The 20961-nt window shown below is 45.5% G+C and overlaps 1 protein-coding gene across 1 annotated transcript; it reads right to left on the bottom strand.

Moving 5' to 3' along the window:
• Window positions 1-17318: 17318 nt before the first annotated feature.
• LIPT2 (lipoyl(octanoyl) transferase 2) lies at window positions 17319-20039 on the bottom strand. The gene is given in 3 exon segments (XM_087965914.1): window positions 17319-17921; window positions 19595-19996; window positions 19999-20039. Coding segments are annotated over 3 exon segments (675 nt in total). The 5' UTR covers window position 20039; the 3' UTR covers window positions 17319-17688.
• Window positions 20040-20961: the final 922 nt, after the last annotated feature.

Here is a 20961-nt window from a genome sequence, read left to right as displayed (position 1 = left end):
AAGGATGGAGTCTGTCATCGGCACCTCTATCACTGTCTGATTTGGCTCTGCAACCCAACAGGACAGACACAGACTCCAGAGAGTAATCAGGACTGCAGAAAAAATAATTACTACCTACCTGCCTCCCATCGAGGACCTGTATATACTTCACAAGTCAAAAAGAGGTCTGAGAAAATATCTACAGACCCCTCACATCCTGGACATAAACTGTTTCAACTCCTTCCCTCAAAACGAGGCTGTAGAGCCCTGCACACCACAACAACTAGACACAAGGGGAGTTTTTCCCCCCAACATCATCCCTCTGCTAAACAACTCATTCACTCAACACTGTCCAATTATTTACAAAGTCTGTACTATTATTATTAATCCTCCCATCCTTTCACCCATCTCCTCCCACTTATGACTGTAACTTTGTTGCTTGTATCCTTACGATTTATATTGGTTGTTTCCTAGTATGATTCAATTGCTTATTGTACCCTTTGACTATCATTAAGTGTTGTACCTGATGATTCTGGACTCTTGACAAATGTGTCTTTTCTTTTATGTGCACTGAGAGCATTTGCACCAGAGACAAATTCCTTGTGTGTCCAATCACACTTGGCCAATAAAGAATTCTATCATCTCTCTCTCTCTCTCTCTTCTATCTATCTATCATCTATCTATCTATCTATCTATCTATCTATCTATCTATCTATCTATCTATCATCTATCTATCTATCTATCTATCTATCTATCTATCTATCTATATCTATCTATATCTATCTATCTATCTATCTATCTATCTATCTATCTATCTATCTATCTATCTATCTATCTATCTATCTATCTATCTATCTATCTACCTACCTATCTATATCTATCTATCTCTATATCTATCTATCATCTATCTATCTATCTATCTATCTATCTATCTATCTATCTATCTATCTATCTACCTACCTACCTACCTACCTACCTACCTACCTACCTACCTATCTTACTCTTTGCAGGCTAAAAATGCTCAAGACGGGCGTCTCTTGAACCGCAAGATGCAATTAACCTCCTTTTTTTTTATTTCCCCAAATAGCAAAGTCTAGATTAAGCTCTTTTTACAAAAAAAAAAAAAAAAAAACATAACCAGTCTGACCAGTTTCAGATCTTAACTTTCACTTCTCCCGACCATTTCCTGAGGGCTGCAAGAATCAAGGGCTCTTTTGTGCAATTCAGCGCAAACACACACACACACACACACACACACACACACAAACACACCCCTGCTAATTTTCCGCCTTCCCTCCACAACTGCAGTGATTTGCTTAACAGCAAAAAAATTAAAAATTAAAAATAAGCTCACAAAATCAGCACCACTCACTGAACAACTTGCTTAGCGACGGAAATCTTGGTCCTGATGGAGGTCGTATGTTGAGGGCTTGTCTGGGCCACTCCTCACTGAAGGACCGGTGCAAAAATTGTCTCTACGGTTACGCAAAGCCCAAAGCAGACGCTGTTTTGCAGCCCTGCGTGAAATGAAAAGCAGGAACGGTGAAGGAGTATTTTATCTTCCAGACAAACCGAGATCCGCCCTCCAAACAATCTTCTTTTGGTTGAATGCCCTGGAAGACCGGATCATGGGATCACCTCCTCCTGGGATCACCTCCTCCTGGCAAGCATCTGACTCTCCCTAAAAGGGTTAGTCGGTTCCGTCAAACTCCGCCTGGTTTCTGGCTAACACAGCTCTCCTTCTACAACGGCTGCAATTCTTGAGCCTCTCAGAACTGCAGAGTTGGAAGGGACCTTGGAGGTCTTCTAGTCCAACCCCTTGCTCAAGCAACAGACCCTAGACCGGGGGGTCACCAACCTTTTGGAGCTCAGGGACCACTCAATGCGTCATTTTAAATCCCGTGGACCACGAATGTGAATTTTTCTAAAGAAAGACATAGTATTTAGTGCAATATAGAAAATGCAAATAATTTTCCTGCAGGTCTCCAGTGATCCATGGGCCACCAGTTGGTGACTGTTGCCCTAGACCATTTCAGACAAATGGCTGTCCAATCTCCAGTGATGGAACACCCACAGCTTCTGGAGTTAAGCCATTCCACTTATTTAACAGATTAACAGAGTTGGAAGGGACCTTGTAGATCATCTAGTCCACCCCCCCCCCCGCCGCCCAAGCAGGAGACCCTCCACCATTTCTGATAGAGGGCAGTCCAATCTCTTCTTGAAAACCTCCAGGGATGGAGCTCCCACAATTTCTGGTGGCAAGTTGTTCCACTGGTTAATTGTTCTCATTGTCAGAAAGTTCCTCCTTATTTCCAGGTTGAATCTCTCCTTGACCAGTTTCCATCCATTATTCCTTGTCTGGCCTTCAGGTACTTTAGAAAACAGCTTGACCCCTTCCTCCTCTCTGTGTCAGCCCCTTAAATATTGGAAGATGCTCTCCTGTCTCCCCTGGTCCTTCTCTTCCCTAGACCAGCCAGGCCCAGTTCCTGCAACCGTTCATCTGATGTTTTAGTCTCCAGTCCCCTCCTCATCCTGGTTGCTCTTCTCTGCACTCTTTCTAGAGTCTCAACGTCTTTTTTTTTATAATGTGGTGACCAAAACTGGATGCAGTATTTCAGGTGTGGTCTTACTAAGGCGTTCCAAAGCGGTATTAGAACTTCACTTGATCTTGGTTCAACATCTTTTTGATATCATGGCCATCAAAACTGGATGCCACATTCTAATAATCTCCTTCACTCAGACATTCAACCAAGCGGTAAACAATGTCACTTGATCTTGCAGAGATCCAATTCTGGGAAATTTGTCTGCCTGGAAAGACCATTCCCCATCCCTGCTGTAGGGGGGAAAAGTTTACAGCGCAGTCATGGGGTTATGATGTTTTTTTCAGTGCCGTCGTAACTTCGGTCACTAAAAGAATTCTTGTAAGTTGAGGATCACCTGTAGAAATTAGCTTTCTTCTTTTTTGCTTCAAACTCTCCAATTCAACTTGTATCCAGTAAATAATTCCAACCGACTACCAACTCGTAAGTATGGCCAGGTATTTGATGGCTTTGAGGGTGTTTCCACCATCCAGTGTTGTCCTTGCCACTTTTCTCATTCTTTACTAATCACATTTTAAACTTCTCCGTCCATGAGATTATCTAACTCTTTAAAAAAAGTCCAGATATTTATAAATGTCATCCCGATGGTTCCTGATGAATTGTCCATTCGGCATTGTAATGTCATTACTCTTTGCTGTTTTACCTTGATTTATTTCCACCCTAAGCACATTTCCTTGACCAATTTCCATTGCTATACAACTGTGCTACAAATTCTCCCAGTGCTGGTGAGCGATTCCAATTTCTGGTTTTCCGTAAATCTTCAGATCATCCATATAAAGCAAATGGGAGGTTTTATTAACATTTATTAAAAAATCTCTGGTACCAAATCCCAAATGTACTTTTTTTTAGGAGGAAACTGGACTTTCTTGGTTTTTCTTTGAAGATGTTTTGCTTCTCATCCAAGAAGCTTCTTCAGCTCTGACTGGATGGTGGGGAAGGGAAGGATTTCTCTTCCTTGCAGACAGCTGGTCGTTTGCATCCTTTTTAGAGGGTCCTTGAGGCCACTTGGAGGTTTGTCTGTGTCCTCTCAGGGTCACCTGAGTGGTGTAAATCAGGGATCCCCTTTTTGGCGCGTGGCCCGGTACCAGCATCAGCTGGGCGCCGTGGCTCAGGCTGGGCGCCGCATCTTTTTGATGAGGGGAAAGCTCCGGAAGCCTTACCATGGCGGCGTCGGGTATCGGTCCGCGACGGGGGGGGGGGGGGGGCCGGGGGGGAAATGGTTCCTGTAGTCTGCATTTTTTTCTCTCTCTCTGGAAATCCATTCCTTCTCCTTCAAAAGGAAAAAAACCAGAAAGTCCAGTTGCCTCCTGAAACAGCATCTTTGGGACAACTGTGACCTGAAGGACGGAGAATCTCTACAGACTTTGGTACCAAGATTTGTTTTCTGCAAAAATCACTGAAGTTGGGAGCAAGGCAAGGACAAACAGTAAGGGTGATGACTCTTCTCATCTTGACAAGCCCATATTTTTCACTTCCAATCACCTGATTTCCACTGCTTTGTTATTTTTCCTACAAACAGACTAATGTTTTTACTGACATCGGTTGTTTCCAAACATCTGATGGTCCATCTATGGGGCAATGAATCAACTGTCTTGATTTCTATTGTTTTAGCTCACATGCTGTTCCATTTGGGAGGACTCAAAGCAGATCACCTCGAGACAAAATGTTCTTGACGACATTAGTAACACAATACACACGCATGCACACATCCACAATGCACGGTCACTTGGGAGCAACCCCATGTCCATGGGTGGGTGGGGCGCAGGGCCAGAAGGACCAATGAAATCATAAGCATGACACAAATTGAGATGAAGTTCGTAGAACGTAGAAGAACAGAGTCAGAAGGGACCTTGGAGGTCATCTGGTCCAACCCCCTGCTCAGGCTTTCACACAAATGGCTGTCCAATCTCTTCTTCAAATCCTCCAGTGATGGAGCACCCACCAGCTCTGAAAGTAAGCTGTTTCACTGGCTAATTGTCCTAATTGTTAATTAAACAGTGGAAGTATTATAATACTTATGGTTATTAAAGTTGGACCTTAAAAAAGCAGGACAGGAAGAAAAATTCAATGGTGAGAAAAGGAAGGTTGTACATTTAGGCAAGAAAAACAAAATGCCCAGGTACAGTATATGTGGTACCTTACTCAGTAGTAGTAGCTGTGAGAGGGATCTCGGAGTCTTAGTGGAGGACCACTTAAATAGGAGCCAGCCGTGTGCAGCCGCCGCCAAAAAAGCCAACGCAATCCTAGGCTGCGTCAACAGAGGGATAGAATCAAGATCACATGAAGTGTTGATACCACTTTATTACCACACTTGGAATCTTGCATCCAGTTTTGGTCGCCGCGGTGTAAAAAAGACGTTGAGACTCTAGAAAGAGTGCAGAGAAGAGCAACCAAGAGGATTAGGGGACCTGAGGCTGAAACATATAAAGGAAGGATCAGTTGCTGGAATTGGGGATGTCTAGTTTAATTAAAAGAAGGATCAGGGGGGACATGATAGCAGGGTTCCAATATCTCAGGGGTTGCCCCAAAGAAGAGGGAGTCAAGCTATTCTCCAAAGTTCCTTGTCGTAAAAAAAATAATTCAATAAAAGAGGAACACAGACAAACCACAGGCAATAAATCCTACTTTGAGATCAAAGGTTTATTTCATGAGCAATTTGGAATATGAACAGCCATGGTAACACAACTTAAATCAAATAACTCATTGCAATGAGGTCCACTGACATGGCTGAGTCTGGCAAGGAGTAGCCATGGCCAATGGCCCTGAACACATCCCAAAACATTCTTTATATACTTTTCTGCACGCATTTCACAACTTACTTCTGTGTTCTTTCTTGCTGACAGACAGTCTCCACATATACCCGTGTACATCTCAAACCTCTATCTATCGGCTACTTTCTGTCCCTTATTTCTCACGGTTTTCAAAACTACGTTCTTTGCAAAAATCACACTCCACAGCAACAGCTCAGCAGGATTACAAATAGTTCTGGTACATTTTGAAATCATCCTATCTAAAACTTTGGTTCGTGTCTCTTTTCTTCTGGGGTCTGCTATCGTCCATGGGCCTTGTGGAATCTGATAGATCAATAGCCTTTTTTTTTTCTTCCCACACCCTAAAGAGGCAGGACAATCAGCAAAGGGTGGAAACTAATCAAGGAGAGAAGCAACCTAGAACTAAGGAGGAAACTTCCTCACAGTGAGGACAATAAACCAGTGGAACAACTTTCCACAAGAAGTTGTGGATGCTCCAACACTGGGAGTTTTCAAGAAGAGATTGGACAGCCATTTGTCTGAAGTGGGTGTGTTAGAAATGAGAAAATTCAAAAATAAAATGTAGATGAAGAGAATAGTATATCAAGTTGCTCTATAGACATTTACTATCTTGAAAATATATTTTCTAATGCACTTACTCATTGTTAAACATGTACCTGCAATCAATTATATCCTCCTGTATCAAGTAATGCCAACCCTATTTCCTCCAGGAATTGGTACATATCTCACAATACACGCACACATTTGACATAACAAAAACCAAAGTGATCAATTAGGAGGACAACAGGAGAAGAGAAAATAAAAGATAAACATGACCCTAGCTTCCTTGAACAATTGAAGTTAGATTTTGTTTTTCAAAGCATCTGCTTAAGTTTAATCTTGGCACATTGGGATTTTAAGTTATAACCAGACTTTTCCTTTGCATAGGTGAATATGTTAGAGATGCATATAATCATTATGCTGTTCTAAGATGGCTGGAGAGAAGATGCGCTGAAGGTGTGGTGTTAGAAAATAGATATTTCTTTGTTCTCAGACCGTTAGAAAGTTTTAGGGAGTTTTTTTACAACTTGCAATATCTGGTACAAATGGTTGTATAAAAAGGAAATAAAGATGTCTAGTGAAACCGATTAAACAAACAACCAGGGAAAATGGAAATAAGGATAAATGTATATATAGCTACGTATATATGTAAAGCGATATAATTAAATAAATATTGTATTATAATTGTAATAATAACAAAAAAAAGTAAGGATCTAGGAAACAAGTTATAGATTTACTTATAACAAATGACTTTAATGGACACTTAGAAATGTACACTGCTATGGAAACATTGCAAAAAAAGAAAAGAAAGAGGCGCTGCTGAAGGGAAATTCCTTAATGCCAAGTAAGATAAGGAAAAGCCATGTTGGCAAAATATGTGAAGGGTGGTCATTGGGAGGTATTGAAGGACATGATGTTGTCTGCATAAGGCATCTCGGATTAGCTGTGTTCGGTCACTGGGTTGATGTAGGAGGGGCATGTGGGTGGGGGCTAGAAAAACTATAAAATGTAATGTTTTGACATCTTGAGGTGTGGTTCTTAGCTCAAACCTCATGTTGCGATAAGCTAAGATCCTACCGCTCTTTGCAAACAGCTTTTTTTCCCCTTTTGTATGCTTTGATTTAAGCTTACAAATAAAATCTTATGTGTTTTCACCGATCCAAGTTTTTGTTATTTGGAATCATTTCCAACAGGTGTAGGGTTTCCTGCCTAAGCAGGGGGTTGGACTAGAACAGCGGTCGCCAACTGGGGGGCCAGGAGAAAATTTTGGTGGGCCGCAGAGAAATCTCACCCCCAGAACACCCCCCAAAAAAACAATTAATCCAGGCTGCGCAGAAACACAAGGCTGCCCAGCCCACATGGCCCAGCGGAACCCTCCCTGCCCACTCACTCCTTACCCGGCAAACTTTCCTGCTAAATTGCTATTTTTCCTTTTTCCGACCATCATCTGTTCTGCTGTGCCGGGAGATTTAGATTAGCTAGGAAGCAGGAAATGGTTGGATTTCTTGCTTTCTAGCTAGTCTTTAGATCTTCGGCTCTGCTTTTAAGCACAGCCGAACCTCCCTTAGGACTGAAGTTTCTGTTATTCAGTGCAGACTCACGGCAAGCAAATTTTATGTGACAGACTGAGCTAGCCGATGGCAGATAGATAGATCACTGAATGATTCTGTGAGCAACTCAATCTGCCTGCCTGCTTTGCCTGATTTTGGGTAAAAGTTGCTCTTTTTTTAGTAAAAAAGTCAATATTTATATAAATATATATAATATTTACATACAAGCCAAGCCCAGCCAGTCACATGACCACCAAGCCACACCCACAAATTAGGCCACGCCCACAGAACCGGTTAGTGGTCCCTGGGATTTAAAATGATGAGTTTGGTGGTCCCCGAGGTCCAAAAGGTTGGCGACCCCTGGACTAGATGACCTCCGAGGTCCCTTCGCACTCTGTGATTCTAAAATTGACTCACTTGAGCTGTGGCGCTGGAGGAGGCACCTGCGTATCCCTTGGAGTCAGCAAAGGTGACTAATAAGCAAGTACAGAGCACATAACAGCAGACATGTTCCTGGAAGCCAGAATCATAAAACTGTGTGTCCCGCTTATTCCGGTCATGTTATGCAGGGGAATTCCCCGGAGGAAGCCATTATTCTTGGATGAGTTAGCGGTAAAAGGAAACCAGGCCTCCAAAGAACACGGCGGTTGGGCCCCATCAAAGTTGACACCAGCCAGAGCAGAGAGAACAACTTAATCAGAATAGAGCTGGAAGGGACTTTGGAGGTCTTCTAGTCCAACCCTCTGCTCAACCAGTGAAGTGAAGAGAAGGACCAGGGGAGACAGGATAGCAGTCTTCCAATATTTGAGGGAGGGGCTGCCCCAGGGTTGTGGTTAGCCGGCAGCAGGTGCAGATGACTGAGGAGAGCGAGGACTCAGATGAGAGGCCAGGACCATTAGGGAGTGGAATGCTGCCTTCAGAGATTGTGGGGGCTGGCAGCAATGAGGAGGAGGTTCCCGAGGAGCCTGTGCCAAGCGTGCGCAGGGCTGCTCGCAAGAAAGAGCAACTGCAGGAGCACAGGCGACTCGGGAGTAAGGCTGCAAGGTAACGGCCCCTCCTTCAAGAAGATAAAAGGCAGCTGTGCAGCAAATGTTCTTTGCAGGAAGCAAAGATGTTTTGAAACTCAGCCTTGTGGACATTAGAGTTGATATTTGAAGACTCTTGTGTTGTGAAATATTTCTTATCTGTTGTTGTTTTTTGGCAGCCTTGCAAAAACTTGACAAGGCTCTTTCTTGTTGCAGCTAATTAGTTGGAAGCAGCCTTTTTTAATCTGTGAAGAAACAGGATTCATAGATGAAACATTAAAAGGTTGTGCTGCTGCCTTTGTCTTGTGTTTTCGCTCTTGGAACCAGGTTTGGGTCAGAACACCCAGAGAGGACGACAGGGCCAAGCTATTCTCCAAGGCACCTGAAGGCCAGACAAGGAATAATGGATGGAAACTGAACAAGGAGAGATTCAACCTGGAAATAAGGAGAAACTTTCCGACAGTGAGAACAATCAACCGATGGAACAGAAGTTGCCTTCAGAAGTTGTGGGAGCTTCATCACTGGAGGCTTTCAAGAAGAGACTGGACTGCCATTTGTCAGAAATGGTGTAGGGTCTCCTGCTTGGGCGGGGGTTTGGACTAGATGACCTACAAGGTCCTGGTTCTGCAACCCAACAGGACAGACACAGACTTCAGAGGGTAATTAGGACTGCAGAAAAAACAATGGCTACCAACCTGCCTTCCATGGAGGACCTGTATATACTGCATGAGTCCAAAAGAGGACTGTGAAAATATCTACAGACCCCTCACATCCCGGACATAAACTGTTTCAACTCCCACCCTCAAAACGACGCTATAGAGCACTGCACACCAGAACAGCTAGACACAAGGGGAGTTTTTTCCCAAACGCCATCACTCTGCTAAACAAATAATTCCCTCCACACTGTCCAACTATTTACAAAGTCTGCACTACTATTACTATGAATCTTCTCCTCACTCCTTATCATCCATCCCCTCCCACTTGTGACTGTATGACTGTAACTTTGTCGCTTGTATCCTCACAATTTATATGGACTGTTTCCTAGTATGATTTGATTGCTTATTGTACCCTATGACTATCATTAAGTGTTGTACCTGATGATTCTGGACTCTTGATGAATGTCTCTTTTCTTTTATGGACACTGAGAGCATTTGTACCAAGACAAATTTCTATTCTATTCTATTCTATTCTAATTCTAATTCTAATTCTAATTCTAATTCTAATTCTAATTCTAATTCTAATTCTAATTCTAATTCTATTCTAATTCTAATTCTAATTCTAATTCTAATTCTATTCATCCATCCATCCATCCATCTATCCATACAACACCAACTCTTAAACTGACAATACTTAAAAAAAAACACTGGGAAATGGGAGGCGTATTTCAGCCTTCTAAGATATATTGCCTGTGTTTTTAGTACACCCGGAAGACAGGAAGTTTACCCTCAGGTTGTTACAGCTTGTGACTGCTCAGGTGAACTTGACACATTCCGAGTTTCGTAAATTTGTGGAAAACAACGCCTGCCTTAAAAGGTGCAATTCTCCTTTGCGTGCCTCGAGGGATTAATTTTATTGCCATCTCTCCAGAACAGTGTTTCGCAACTTTGGCTGGTTTGAGATGGGAGGACTTCAAATCCAAGAATTCCCAAGCCGGCATATCTGTTTTTTCCCTCCAGTGGTGTAAACAAGGATGAAAACCAGTTGATCTGTGTGCTACTTTGAAAGCAAAATAGAACATAGAACATAAAAGAATAGGGTTGGAAGGGACCTTGGAGGTCTTCTAGTCCAGCCCCCTGCCCTTGGCAGATCCTATGCAATTCCGGATCCACCGCATGTGTACATCCATTCCCCACTATCACAAATTTCCTGTTATCACTCCGATCTGTTCCGTGAACGGCCCCTGGTCATAAAGAAGTTCTGACCGCTTTTATTTCCTGGTTTTCCTTCCTCGCTGACCTCACCATTTACGATTTCCACTCACTCCAGGACGGGTGTGTAAATACAACCGCAACGCGCCTCTAAACGCACCAAGAGCCAAAGAGAGATGGACAGGAGCCCCTGAAAAGAAGCTGGATGCCAAAGGGGTACAAAGCTTTTAGGGGCTAGATGATAGATGATAGAAGATGATACCGTAGGTAGATAGGTAGGCATGGAGGTACATAGATGGAGGAGGGTGGGTGGGAAGGAGGGAGGGAGGGAGAGGTATAGGTAGGTAAAGAGATAGAGATATGATGGAGAGATAGATAATAAGAGAGAGAGAGAGAGGAGGGAGGGAGGGAGAGATGTAGGTAGGTAGAGATGATTGAGAGATGGAGAGATAATAGATAGATAGATGATAAATGATAGATAGAAGATGATAGATGATAGATAGATAGATAGATAGATAGATAGATAGATAGATAATGATAAGATAGAAGATACATAATAGATGATAGATAAAAGATAGATAGATGATAGAAGATGATACTGTAGATAGGTAGGTAGGTAGGTAGGTAGATGGAGGAGGGAGGGAAGGAGGGAGGGAGAGAGAGATGTAGGTAGGTAGAGAGATAGAGGGATGATGGAGAGATAGAGAGATAATAAAAGAGAGAGAGCGGAGGGAGGGAGATGTAGGTAGGTAGGTAGGTAGGTAGAGATGATTGATAGATAGATAGATAGATAGATAGATAGATAGATAGATAGATAGATAGATAGATAGATAGATTGATAGATAGATACGAAGGTAAGCAGGGATAGATAGATGGATGGATAGATAGATAGATAGATAGATAGATAGATAGGGGGAGGGGGAGAGAGGGAGAGAGAGCGTGTTTGGGGGGATTCCCCCAAGTCTTCCTGCTCACAAGTTAGTTGATCCAGGTGTCTTTGGAAGCCAGGTTTCTGACTCAGGTGCATTTCAACCTGGGCGACCTTTGCAGAAACCACAAAAGCCTTTATTACCGCCCGCCCGTCTTTCCCACGGCCCGATTGCTCGCTCGGAGCAGGGAATCCATTGGCGTCGGTCCCCTCCTGACTGCCAGAAACACGTGTGCGCTTTCACACACCTGGGTCCGTCCGCAAATCCCCCCTCCCCTCCCCCGGCTCTGTCTTGCAAAATGAGAGACCCTCCCTGCGCCGCGTTCCTGGGTTCGCACAACCACCTAAGGCAGGCAAGGAGGCATTGGCAACTTTAAGGGTGGGTGGGTGGGTTTCAAGTCCTAAAATTCCCCCAGCTCCAGGAATTTCAAGCCCCCACCTCTCCCGTCTTCGAGTTGTCAAACCCTCTTCCAAGCCAAGCGGCTGGTTCCCACAACCTGCAGACCCACCCCCCGCACCCCCGAACGCGTGTTCCAGCTGACCCGGAGGATGCGAGCGAGCTATCCGCGCGGAGCTTTTTCCCCGGGAACTCGTTTCAAGCACCCAGCCCGCTTTGGCTGCAAGCCCCCCCAGTTCCTCCTCGACCCGGGACGAAGCAAGCGAGGGGCGCTCTGCACGTGCTCAGAGGCGCCCTCGCCCGTCGCCCAGGCTGCAATCTCCTCCGAACTACCCACCCCAAGCAGCAACGACCACTCCGCACTCACCGCTGCCCCGCGGGCGCCCTCCGAGATGCCTCGCCTCGCCTCGCCCACCCGCCAAGCCCCGTCCGCGGGCGCCGCCTCGTCGGAGCGCAGGGCGTGGGGCGAGGCTCCGGCAAGCCTTCTTCCTCCTCCGCCCGCGGGACGGAATCCCGGGCCGGCTTGGCCGGTGGAACCCCCCCCCGCCTGGCGGGGGTTCAAGGAAGGCGGGAGCCCGCGGGCGCCAGGGACAAGCGGCGGGGCGAGTGGCGGGCGCCAGGTTGCAAATGGCGCAGCCCGTGGGGGGGCGTTCCGCGGCTCCCAGGGCCCCGCGCACGCCGACCCTGCAAGGTAGATCAGGTAGCTTAAAAGCCCAGGCTCTTTTTTTTTAAAAAAATAAAAAAATTACTTATACATTTTTTTTTCTTTAATATATTGAAGTGCTTAATGAATAGCGTATTTTCTGAGTCAGTTGCTTATATAAAATGCTATAAAATCGACAGTCTGTGCCCGTCAGTGATATTTGGGATGCATTTTTGAATGTTCAGTTCTGAGCTTCATGTTTAATTAATTAATAATAATAATAATAATAATAATAATAATAATAATAATAATAATAATAATAATAATAATAATAATAATAATATATTTGATTGATATCTAGGATGCTGACAGCAACCCGTATCAACCGTCAGTGCCAGTCAGTGATATTTGTGATGCATTTTTGAATGTTCAGTTGACTGAGCTTCATGTTTAATTAATTAATAATAATAATAATAACAATAATAAGAACATTTGATTGATATCTAGGATGCTGACAGCAACCCGTATCGACCGTCAGTGCCAGTCAGTGATATTTGTGATGCATTTTGAATGTTCAGTTGACTGAGCTTCATGTTTAATTAATAATAATAATAATAATAATAATAATAATAATAATAATAATAATAATAAATTTGATTGATATCTAGGATGCTGACAGCAACCCATATCGACCGTCAGTGCCAGTCAGTGATATTTGTGATTCATTTTTGAATGCTCAGTGGACTGAATTTCTTGTTTAATGAATAAAAGAGATGTTTTCTTCTATGTAATAGTAATCTTCAATCATTTACTTAAACATACCCATAATCTTTCATCTTCTAAGCTACCCCTTTTATCTAACCGCTGGCAAAACAAATCCCACATTTAAAAAAAAAAAATATTCTAATTCTAATTCTTGTCTTTTATTTTTTAACGTCAATCTACCCATCTCTGTACATTCTAATATTTCTTCTCATTATATTTTCATCCGTGGGACCTGGCTGTTTTTTTTTAAGTTTGGGGGCTCCAAGTAAAGTAAAGTTTTCACGCTGGGTGGGCTGGTGGGCTGGATTAATATCACATCCCTCCTCCCCCCTCCTCATTCTATAGGTAGTCCTTGACTTACAACAGTTGACTTAGTGACCATTTGAAATTGCAATGGCGCTGAAAAGGGAGATTTGGGACTGTTTTTCACCCTTACGACTGTTGCCGCATTGCTATTCGGATGCTTGACAAGTGACTCACGTTTATGACCGTTGGACAGTCCCGTGTGTGTGTGTATGTGTGTGTGTGTGTCACACTGTCCCCTTTTGCGACCTGCTGACCAACAAAGTTCATGGGGAAGCCGGATTCATTTAACAACCATGTGACTAATTTAACAACCGAAGTGATTCACTTAACAACGGTGGCCAGAAAGCTCGTAAAATGGGGCAAAAGTCACTTAACACACGTCTCCCTTGGCAACAAAAATTTGAGTCGTAAGTCGAGGAATACCTGTACTCCCCTTCCCTTCCCTATCTTTTGGCTAGAGCTGTGAATTGTGTTTTGTAATTTTTGTGGTATTTTATTGATCTCGTTTTTATAGCTGGATATAGTAAGCCGCTCCGAGTTACCTTGTGTAATAAGTAAAATAAACAAGTAATAAATAAAAGAGGTCAGCAGGGGGCGCTTTCATGGCTGAAAGAAAGGCCTTAACTCTGCTAAACAGCTAATTCACACAACACTGTCCAACTATTTACAAAGTCTGCAATACTATTACTATTAATTTTCTCCTCACTCCTTATCGCCCATCCCCTCCCACTTGTGACTGTGTGACTGTAACTTTGTCGCTTGTATCCTTATGATTTATATTGACTGTTTCCTAGTATGATTTGATTGCTTATTGTAATGTAGCCTATGACTATTATTGTTGCACCTGATGATTCTTGACAAATGTCTCTTTTCTTTGATGTACACTGAGAGCATTTGCACCAAGACAAATTCCTTGTGTGTCCAATTCCTTGGGCAATGAAGAATTCTGTTTCTATTCTATTCTATTCTATTCTATTCTATTCTATTCTAATTTATTCCTGATTCTATTCTATTCTATTCTATTCTATTCTAATTTATTCCTGATTCTATTCTATTCTATTCTATTCTAATTTATTCCTGATTCTATTCTATTCCCTATTCTATTCTATTCTATTCTATTCTATTCTTATTGTACCCTATGACTATTATTAAGTGTTGCACCTGATGATTCTGGACTCTTGATGAATGTTTATTTTCTTTTATGTGCACTGAGAGCATTTGCCCCAAAGACAAATTCCTTGTGTGTCCAATCACACTTGGCCAATGAAGAATTCTATTCTATTCTATGGATTTCTATCCTCTTTTCTTTTCTATTCTATATTCCATTCTATTCTATTTATTCCTGATTCTATTCTATTCCCTATTCTATTCTATTCTTTTCTATTCTATTCTATTCTATTCTATTCTATTCTATTCTTATTGTACCCTACGACTATCATTAAGTGTTGCACCTGATGATTCTGGACTCTTGATGAATGTCTATTTTCTTTTTATGTACACTGAGAGCATTTGCACCAAGACAAATTCCTTGTGTGTCCAATAAACACACTTGGCCAATAAAGAATTCTATTCTATTCTATGGATTTCTATCCTCTTTTCTTTTCTATTCTATATTCCATTCTATATTCTATTCTTTTCTACAGTATGTTCTATTCTATTCTTTCCGTGCCCTCGTCACTAAGTGAAAGTTCATAAATTGAGGACCAAGGGGCAGCCTCTCCTCTTCGAGGGAAATTCCAGGCCAAAAATATAGGAAAGTGCCAATTCTTGCAAAGACATAAATCGAAGTTGGGCCGAATTAATTCCGTTCTTGTCCAGATGGAACCAGTTAATGGAACCCAGTTCCGCCCAGCCAAAGGCCTGGGTGCCCTTTGACCTGAACCATTGTCTCCTCTACAGGTAGTCCTCGACTTACGACCACCGTTGGGCCTCATGTATCTGTGGCTGAGTGAGACATGCGTTAAGTGAGTTTTGCCCCGTTTTACGACCTTTCTTTTCAGTGAACCCCTGCGGTTGTTCCGTCAGTAAGAAGGTTGTTAAGTGAATCCGGCTTCCCCCTTTTGGGTTTGCTCGCCAGAAAGGGGAATCACCTGATCCTGGGATGCAGCGACCGTCATAAATGTGAGTCAGTTGCCAGGTGTCCGAATTTTGATCAGCAAAGGGGTATGCGGCAAAGGTCCTAACTGTGAAAAACGGTCATATAAGTTGTATTTTTCAATGCCGTCGTAACTTTGAACAGTCACTAAAGGAACTGTCGGAAGCAGGGGCGGGATTTAGCCGGTTCAGGTGAACTGGATGTTCCACTGACATCTGGTTCGCCAAACCGATAGTTGAACCGACTGGCTGTTTTCGCTCTCCCAGAGTCCCGAGGGAAGCCTCCGGATTCTGGGGAAGACCTCTGGGAAGTTCTGATAGGCTACACCCACCATGGTCACGCCCACCCAGCAACCAGACAGCGAACCGGTTGCTGGGATGTTTGAATCCCACCCCTGGTCGTAAGTTAAGGACTACCTGTATAGTATTGTATACACATATACACACACACACTCTTTGTGGATAGAGGGATGGATAGATAGGAGAAAAAGATAGTAGATAGATAGATAGACAGATCAGAGAGAGAAAATAGAAAGACGAGAGAGAGAGAATAACTTTATTGTCACTTTAAATGTATACTAATCAACAGATATTAAAATTAAATGATGGCTGGATGAAGATAGCTGGATGGACGGATGGATAGATAAGATTGATAAAGTGAGATAAGAGACAGATAGATAAAATAGATACGATAGTGGTAAGATTAATAGATAAGAATTAGATAACATAAGATTGATTAGATTAGATATAGTAAGATGATAGATATGTAGATGATTGATTGATAGATAATATATACACACATATTTTCTGATGCTTTATTTAAAATAAAGTTGATAATGATTGCATGACCTCTGGGGGTTGACCTTTGAAATGTGCTTGAGATTGTCCGCTCTCTGGCCCACTCCAGATCTGGCATATCCGTGAAGCATTCTTTTATTTTTGCAAAGGCTGTGATTGACAGGCAGTCCGGTCTAGTGGTTAAGGTGCTGGCTTGGGAACCAGGAGACGGGGAGTTCTAGTCCCGCCTCAGGCATGAAAGCCATCTGGGTGACAACTGACTCACATTTATGACAACCGATCCCCTTTGGCCACCTTCTGACAAGCAAAATCACTGAGGAAGCCCGATTCGCTTCACAACCGTGTTCCTCGCTTAACGACTACGGTAATTCGCTTAACAAATGTGGCGAGAAAAGTCACACGTCAGCATTCCCGCAACCCTCCATTCCAACCAATCCTAGGGCACGCAGGGAGGAGAGGATAAGGGAGAGACGGGAATGGCATGGTCTACGGGGGAGGAAGGGGCCCTGATCCCCTTCATGGGCTGCAGCTGTGAGGACTGGTTAAAAGGACGAACATGCGCATGGGCCAGTGCTGGAAACAAAGCATGGAAGTATCTCTAATCTGTCGTTCCTTTCTGAGTTTGGTGTCCTTCCCGGTGTGTGTTCCGATATCTGTGGACATCTTCAAGCCCTTATCTTGCCTGGTTCCCTTAATTGCTTCAGTGTGGTTTGTGTTGTTTTTACTCTTTATAATTTATAGGCATTTTTAGTTGAAACGGCATTTCCTCCTTTTCGTAACTGTTTGTGGGGGAGTTTTTTTGTCTCCAGTCAAGGATATTTGGAGCTTTGAAGCAAAATGAAGGAATAAAAGGGGCTTCACCTGTTTTTGTGACTGTGTTTATTTTGTATCCCACCCTGGGTCATCACAGGAATCCCAAATCTGAAAGTTTCGGGCTTCCTTGCAAAAATCAAAACTCCAAATCCATCCCCCCCCTTAGCCATCACCACACCACGTGGTCCAATCCCCATCCGTCCTAAAGTAAGATTCCCATTTCATTAGGCGCCACACTCAGTGACCTTGAACCAGCAAAAGAACTTTATTTTGTCTTCACTAGATATACTCCAATGAATTCCTCCCTCCCAGTTTCACAGGCTCAATTGTGGCAGCATTGGGAGCCTCGAATCTCTGGCTTCCAAAGCTCAGAGTCATAAAATGGGCCAAAAGTCACTTCACCTATGTCTCACTTAGCAACAGAGATTTCGGGCTCCACTGCGGTCCTAAGTGGAGGACTACCTGTGTCAGAAGTCCACGTCCTTGCGTTGTGTCGTCGACACAGTCTGTCCGCCAGGAAGAAAACCCGCCAGCCAGAAAAAACTCCACCATTTAATATTTTCCAAAGAGACAATCCAGGATCTCGCAACGCGATCGTCATCTGCGGTCCCTCATTCCTCTAAACCAGGTTCCTCGATTAAACTGCAGTTAAAGACTTCTTGGAAAACTTCCAGGAAGGGCTGCGTGGCTTCTTCCACCGAGACGTGTCTGTGGAGTTCCTGGCTTAGAGAGGTCACCCCCAGGCCCTCCAGGCCACACGGGACGATGTGGTCGAACCACGTCAAGTCGGTGCAACAATTCAGGGCCAGTCCGTGTGTGGTGATGTGTTGGCCACAATGCACGCCTGGAGGCAAGCAGGGAAGAGAGAATATTATATTATATCAATATATGAATTGGAAGACAATATTGTACAATAATAGTAATAATGGCGACACAATATCAATACAATATTATACAATATCAATAAAATATCATACAATAATAGTAATGAACGAATTGTAATACAATATTGTACAATACAGGAAGAGTAATAAAGGTGATACAATATTGTACAATATTAGTACAATATTCCGCAATGCAATACAATAATAACAAATTGTAATACAAATGTAATACAATAAAATATCCTGCAATAATAGCAATGAATGAATTGTAATACAATATTGTACAATATTAATACATTATTGTACAATGTAATGCAACAATAACACCACATTCATTGTAATGTCCCCCTCCTATCACTGACTCTGGAGCCCCAGGACGGGCAAGAGCCATGGGTACGGTAGTCCGCTCTCCATGTGCAGCCAGAGCCAGCCGGGCACCATGGGCCTGGTGGTCCCCCCACCTATCCCTTGACTTTGGAGCCCCAGGACGGGCAAGAGCCATGGGTACGGTGAGTCCACTCTCCATGTGCAGCCAGAGCCAGCCGGGCACCATGGGCCTGGTGGTCCCCGCACCTATCCCTTGACTTTGGAGCCCCAGGACGGGCAAGAGCCATGGGTACGGTAGTCCGCTCTCCATGTGCAGCCAGAGCCAGCCAGGCACCATGGGCCTGGTGGTCCCCCACCTATCCCTTGACATTGGAGCCCCAGGACGGGCAAGAGCCATGGGTACGGTAGTCCGCTCTCCATGTGCAGCCAGAGCCAGCCAGGCACCATGGGCCTGGTGGTCCCCCCACCTATCCCTTGACTTTGGAGCCCCAGGACGGGCAAGAGGCATGGGTACGGTGAGTCCACTCTCCATGTGCAGCAGAGCCAGCCAGGCACCATGGGCCTGGTGGTCCCCCACCTATCCTTGACTTTGGAGCCCCAGGACGGGCAAGATCCATGGGTAGGGCCACTCTCCATGTGCAACCTGCAGCCACACTCAGCGGGCACCATGGGCCTAGGGGTCCCCCCACCTATGCCTTGACTTTGGAGCCCCAGGATGGGCAAGATCCATGGGTACGGTAGTCCACTCTCCATGTGCAGCCAGAGACAGCCGGGCACCATCTGGCCCCCACCTGTCCCTTGACTTTGGAGCCCCAGGACCAGCCGTGCGTACGGTAGTCCACTCTCCATGTGCAGCCAGAGCCAGCCGGGCACCATGGGCCTGGGGTCCCCCCACCTCTCCCTTGACTTTGGAGCCCCAGGACGGGCAAGATCCATGGTGCGGTAGTCCACTCTCCATATGCAACCTGCAGCCACAGCCAGCGGGCACCATGGGCCTGGGGGTCCCCCACCTCTCCCTTGACTTTGGAGCCCCAGGACAGGCAAGATCCATGGGTACGGTAGTCCACCTCCATGCGCAACCTGCAGCCCCAGCCAGCCGGGGCACCATGGGCCTGGCAATCCCCACCTATCCCTTGACTTTGGAGCCCAGGACAGGCAAGAGCCATGGGTACGGTAGTCCCCTCCATGCGCAGCCTGCAGCCCCAGCCAGCCGGGCACCATGGGCCTGGGGGTCCCCCTATTATCCCCAACGTCGGGCACGGCGCCCCTCCTTCCCCCGGGCCGGGGTCCCCTCCGTCTCACCCACCGATGGCGCAGAGCTTGCGGTCGCCGAGCCAGACGCCGGTGCGGGGCGGCGGGAGGGCGCGGGCGGCGGGCAGGCCGAGGCGTCCGCAGGCGTCCCGGGCCAGGCGCTCCAGGGCGGCCACGTAGGCGCGCAGGGCCAGGCGGCGTCGGCGGAGGTCCAGCACCGGGTAGGCCACCAGCTGGCCCGGCCCGTGGAAGGTCAGCCGGCCGCCGCGGCCCAGGCGGGTCACCTCCGCGCCCAGCGCCCGAAGCCGCCCGGCCAGGCCCGGCTCCTCCTCCCCGCGCAGCCCCGCCGTGTAGACCGGGCCCCGCGGCTCCCAGACCACCAGCCGCTCCGGCTCCCCGGCTCCCTCCGGGCCCCGCAGCGCCGCCGCCCCCGCCGCCTGCGCCCGCAGCGACGCCCCAGCGAGGCCCGGCCCAGCCGCACCAGCCGCACCGCCCGCATGGCCCGGGAGCCTTTTGCAAGAGCGTTCCCTTCCCCTCCCTTCCTTCTTCTTTCTTTCCTTTCTCTTTTCCCTCCTTCCTCCTCTTCGTTTCCTTTCCTCCTTCCCCTCCCTCCTTCTTCTCTTCCTTCTCCTCCCTCCCATCTCCTTCCTCCCCTTCCTTCCTTCCTTCCTTCCTTCCTTCTTCCTTCTTTCTTTCTCTTTCCTCCTTCCCTTTTCCTTCTTTCCTTTCCTTTCCCTCCTCCTTCTTTCCCTCCCTCCTTCCTTCCTCATCTTTCCTCCCTCCCTCCTCTTCCTTCCTTTTCCTTCCTTTATCTCCTTCCTTCCTCTCTGCTTCCTTGTCCTTTATTCCCCTCCTTCCTTTCTTTCTTTCTTTCTTTCTTTCTCCTCCTCCCTTCCTCTTTCGTTTCACTTTCCTTTCCCTCCCTCCTTCTTTCTTTCCCTCCCTCCCATCTCCTTCCTCCCTTCCTTCCTTCCTTCCTTCCTTCCTCCCATCCCGCCCTCCTCTTCTTTCTTCCCTCCCTCCCTCCCATCTTCCTTCCTTTCCTTTCCTTCCTTTTATCTCCTTCCTTCCTTTCTTTCCTCCCTCCCATTTAATTCCTCCCTTCCCTCCTTCCTTCCCTTCTTTCTTCTTTCTTTCTTTCCCTCCTCTCCCTTCCTTCCCCTTTCGTTTCACTTTCCTTCCTCCTCCCTCCTTCTTTCTTTCCCTCCCTCCCATCTCCTTCCTCCCTTCCTTCCTCCTTTTCCTTCCTTCCTCCCATCCCGCCCTCCCCTCTCTCCTTCCTTCATTTCCTTCCTCCCTCCCTCCCATCTTCCTTCCTTCCTTTTCCTTCCTTTTATCTCCTTCCTTCCTCTCTGCTTCCTCCTGTCCACTTTAATATCACTTCCCTCCCTCCCTCCTTCTTTCTTTCTTTCTTTCTTTCTT

Source organism: Notechis scutatus, chromosome 5 (assembly GCF_049901735.1).
Source record: "Notechis scutatus isolate UNSWTSFEM ecotype Mainland chromosome 5, rNotScu1.2, whole genome shotgun sequence".
NCBI lineage: Eukaryota > Metazoa > Chordata > Lepidosauria > Squamata > Elapidae > Notechis > Notechis scutatus.
This window is presented reverse-complemented; position numbering and strand designations above follow the sequence as displayed.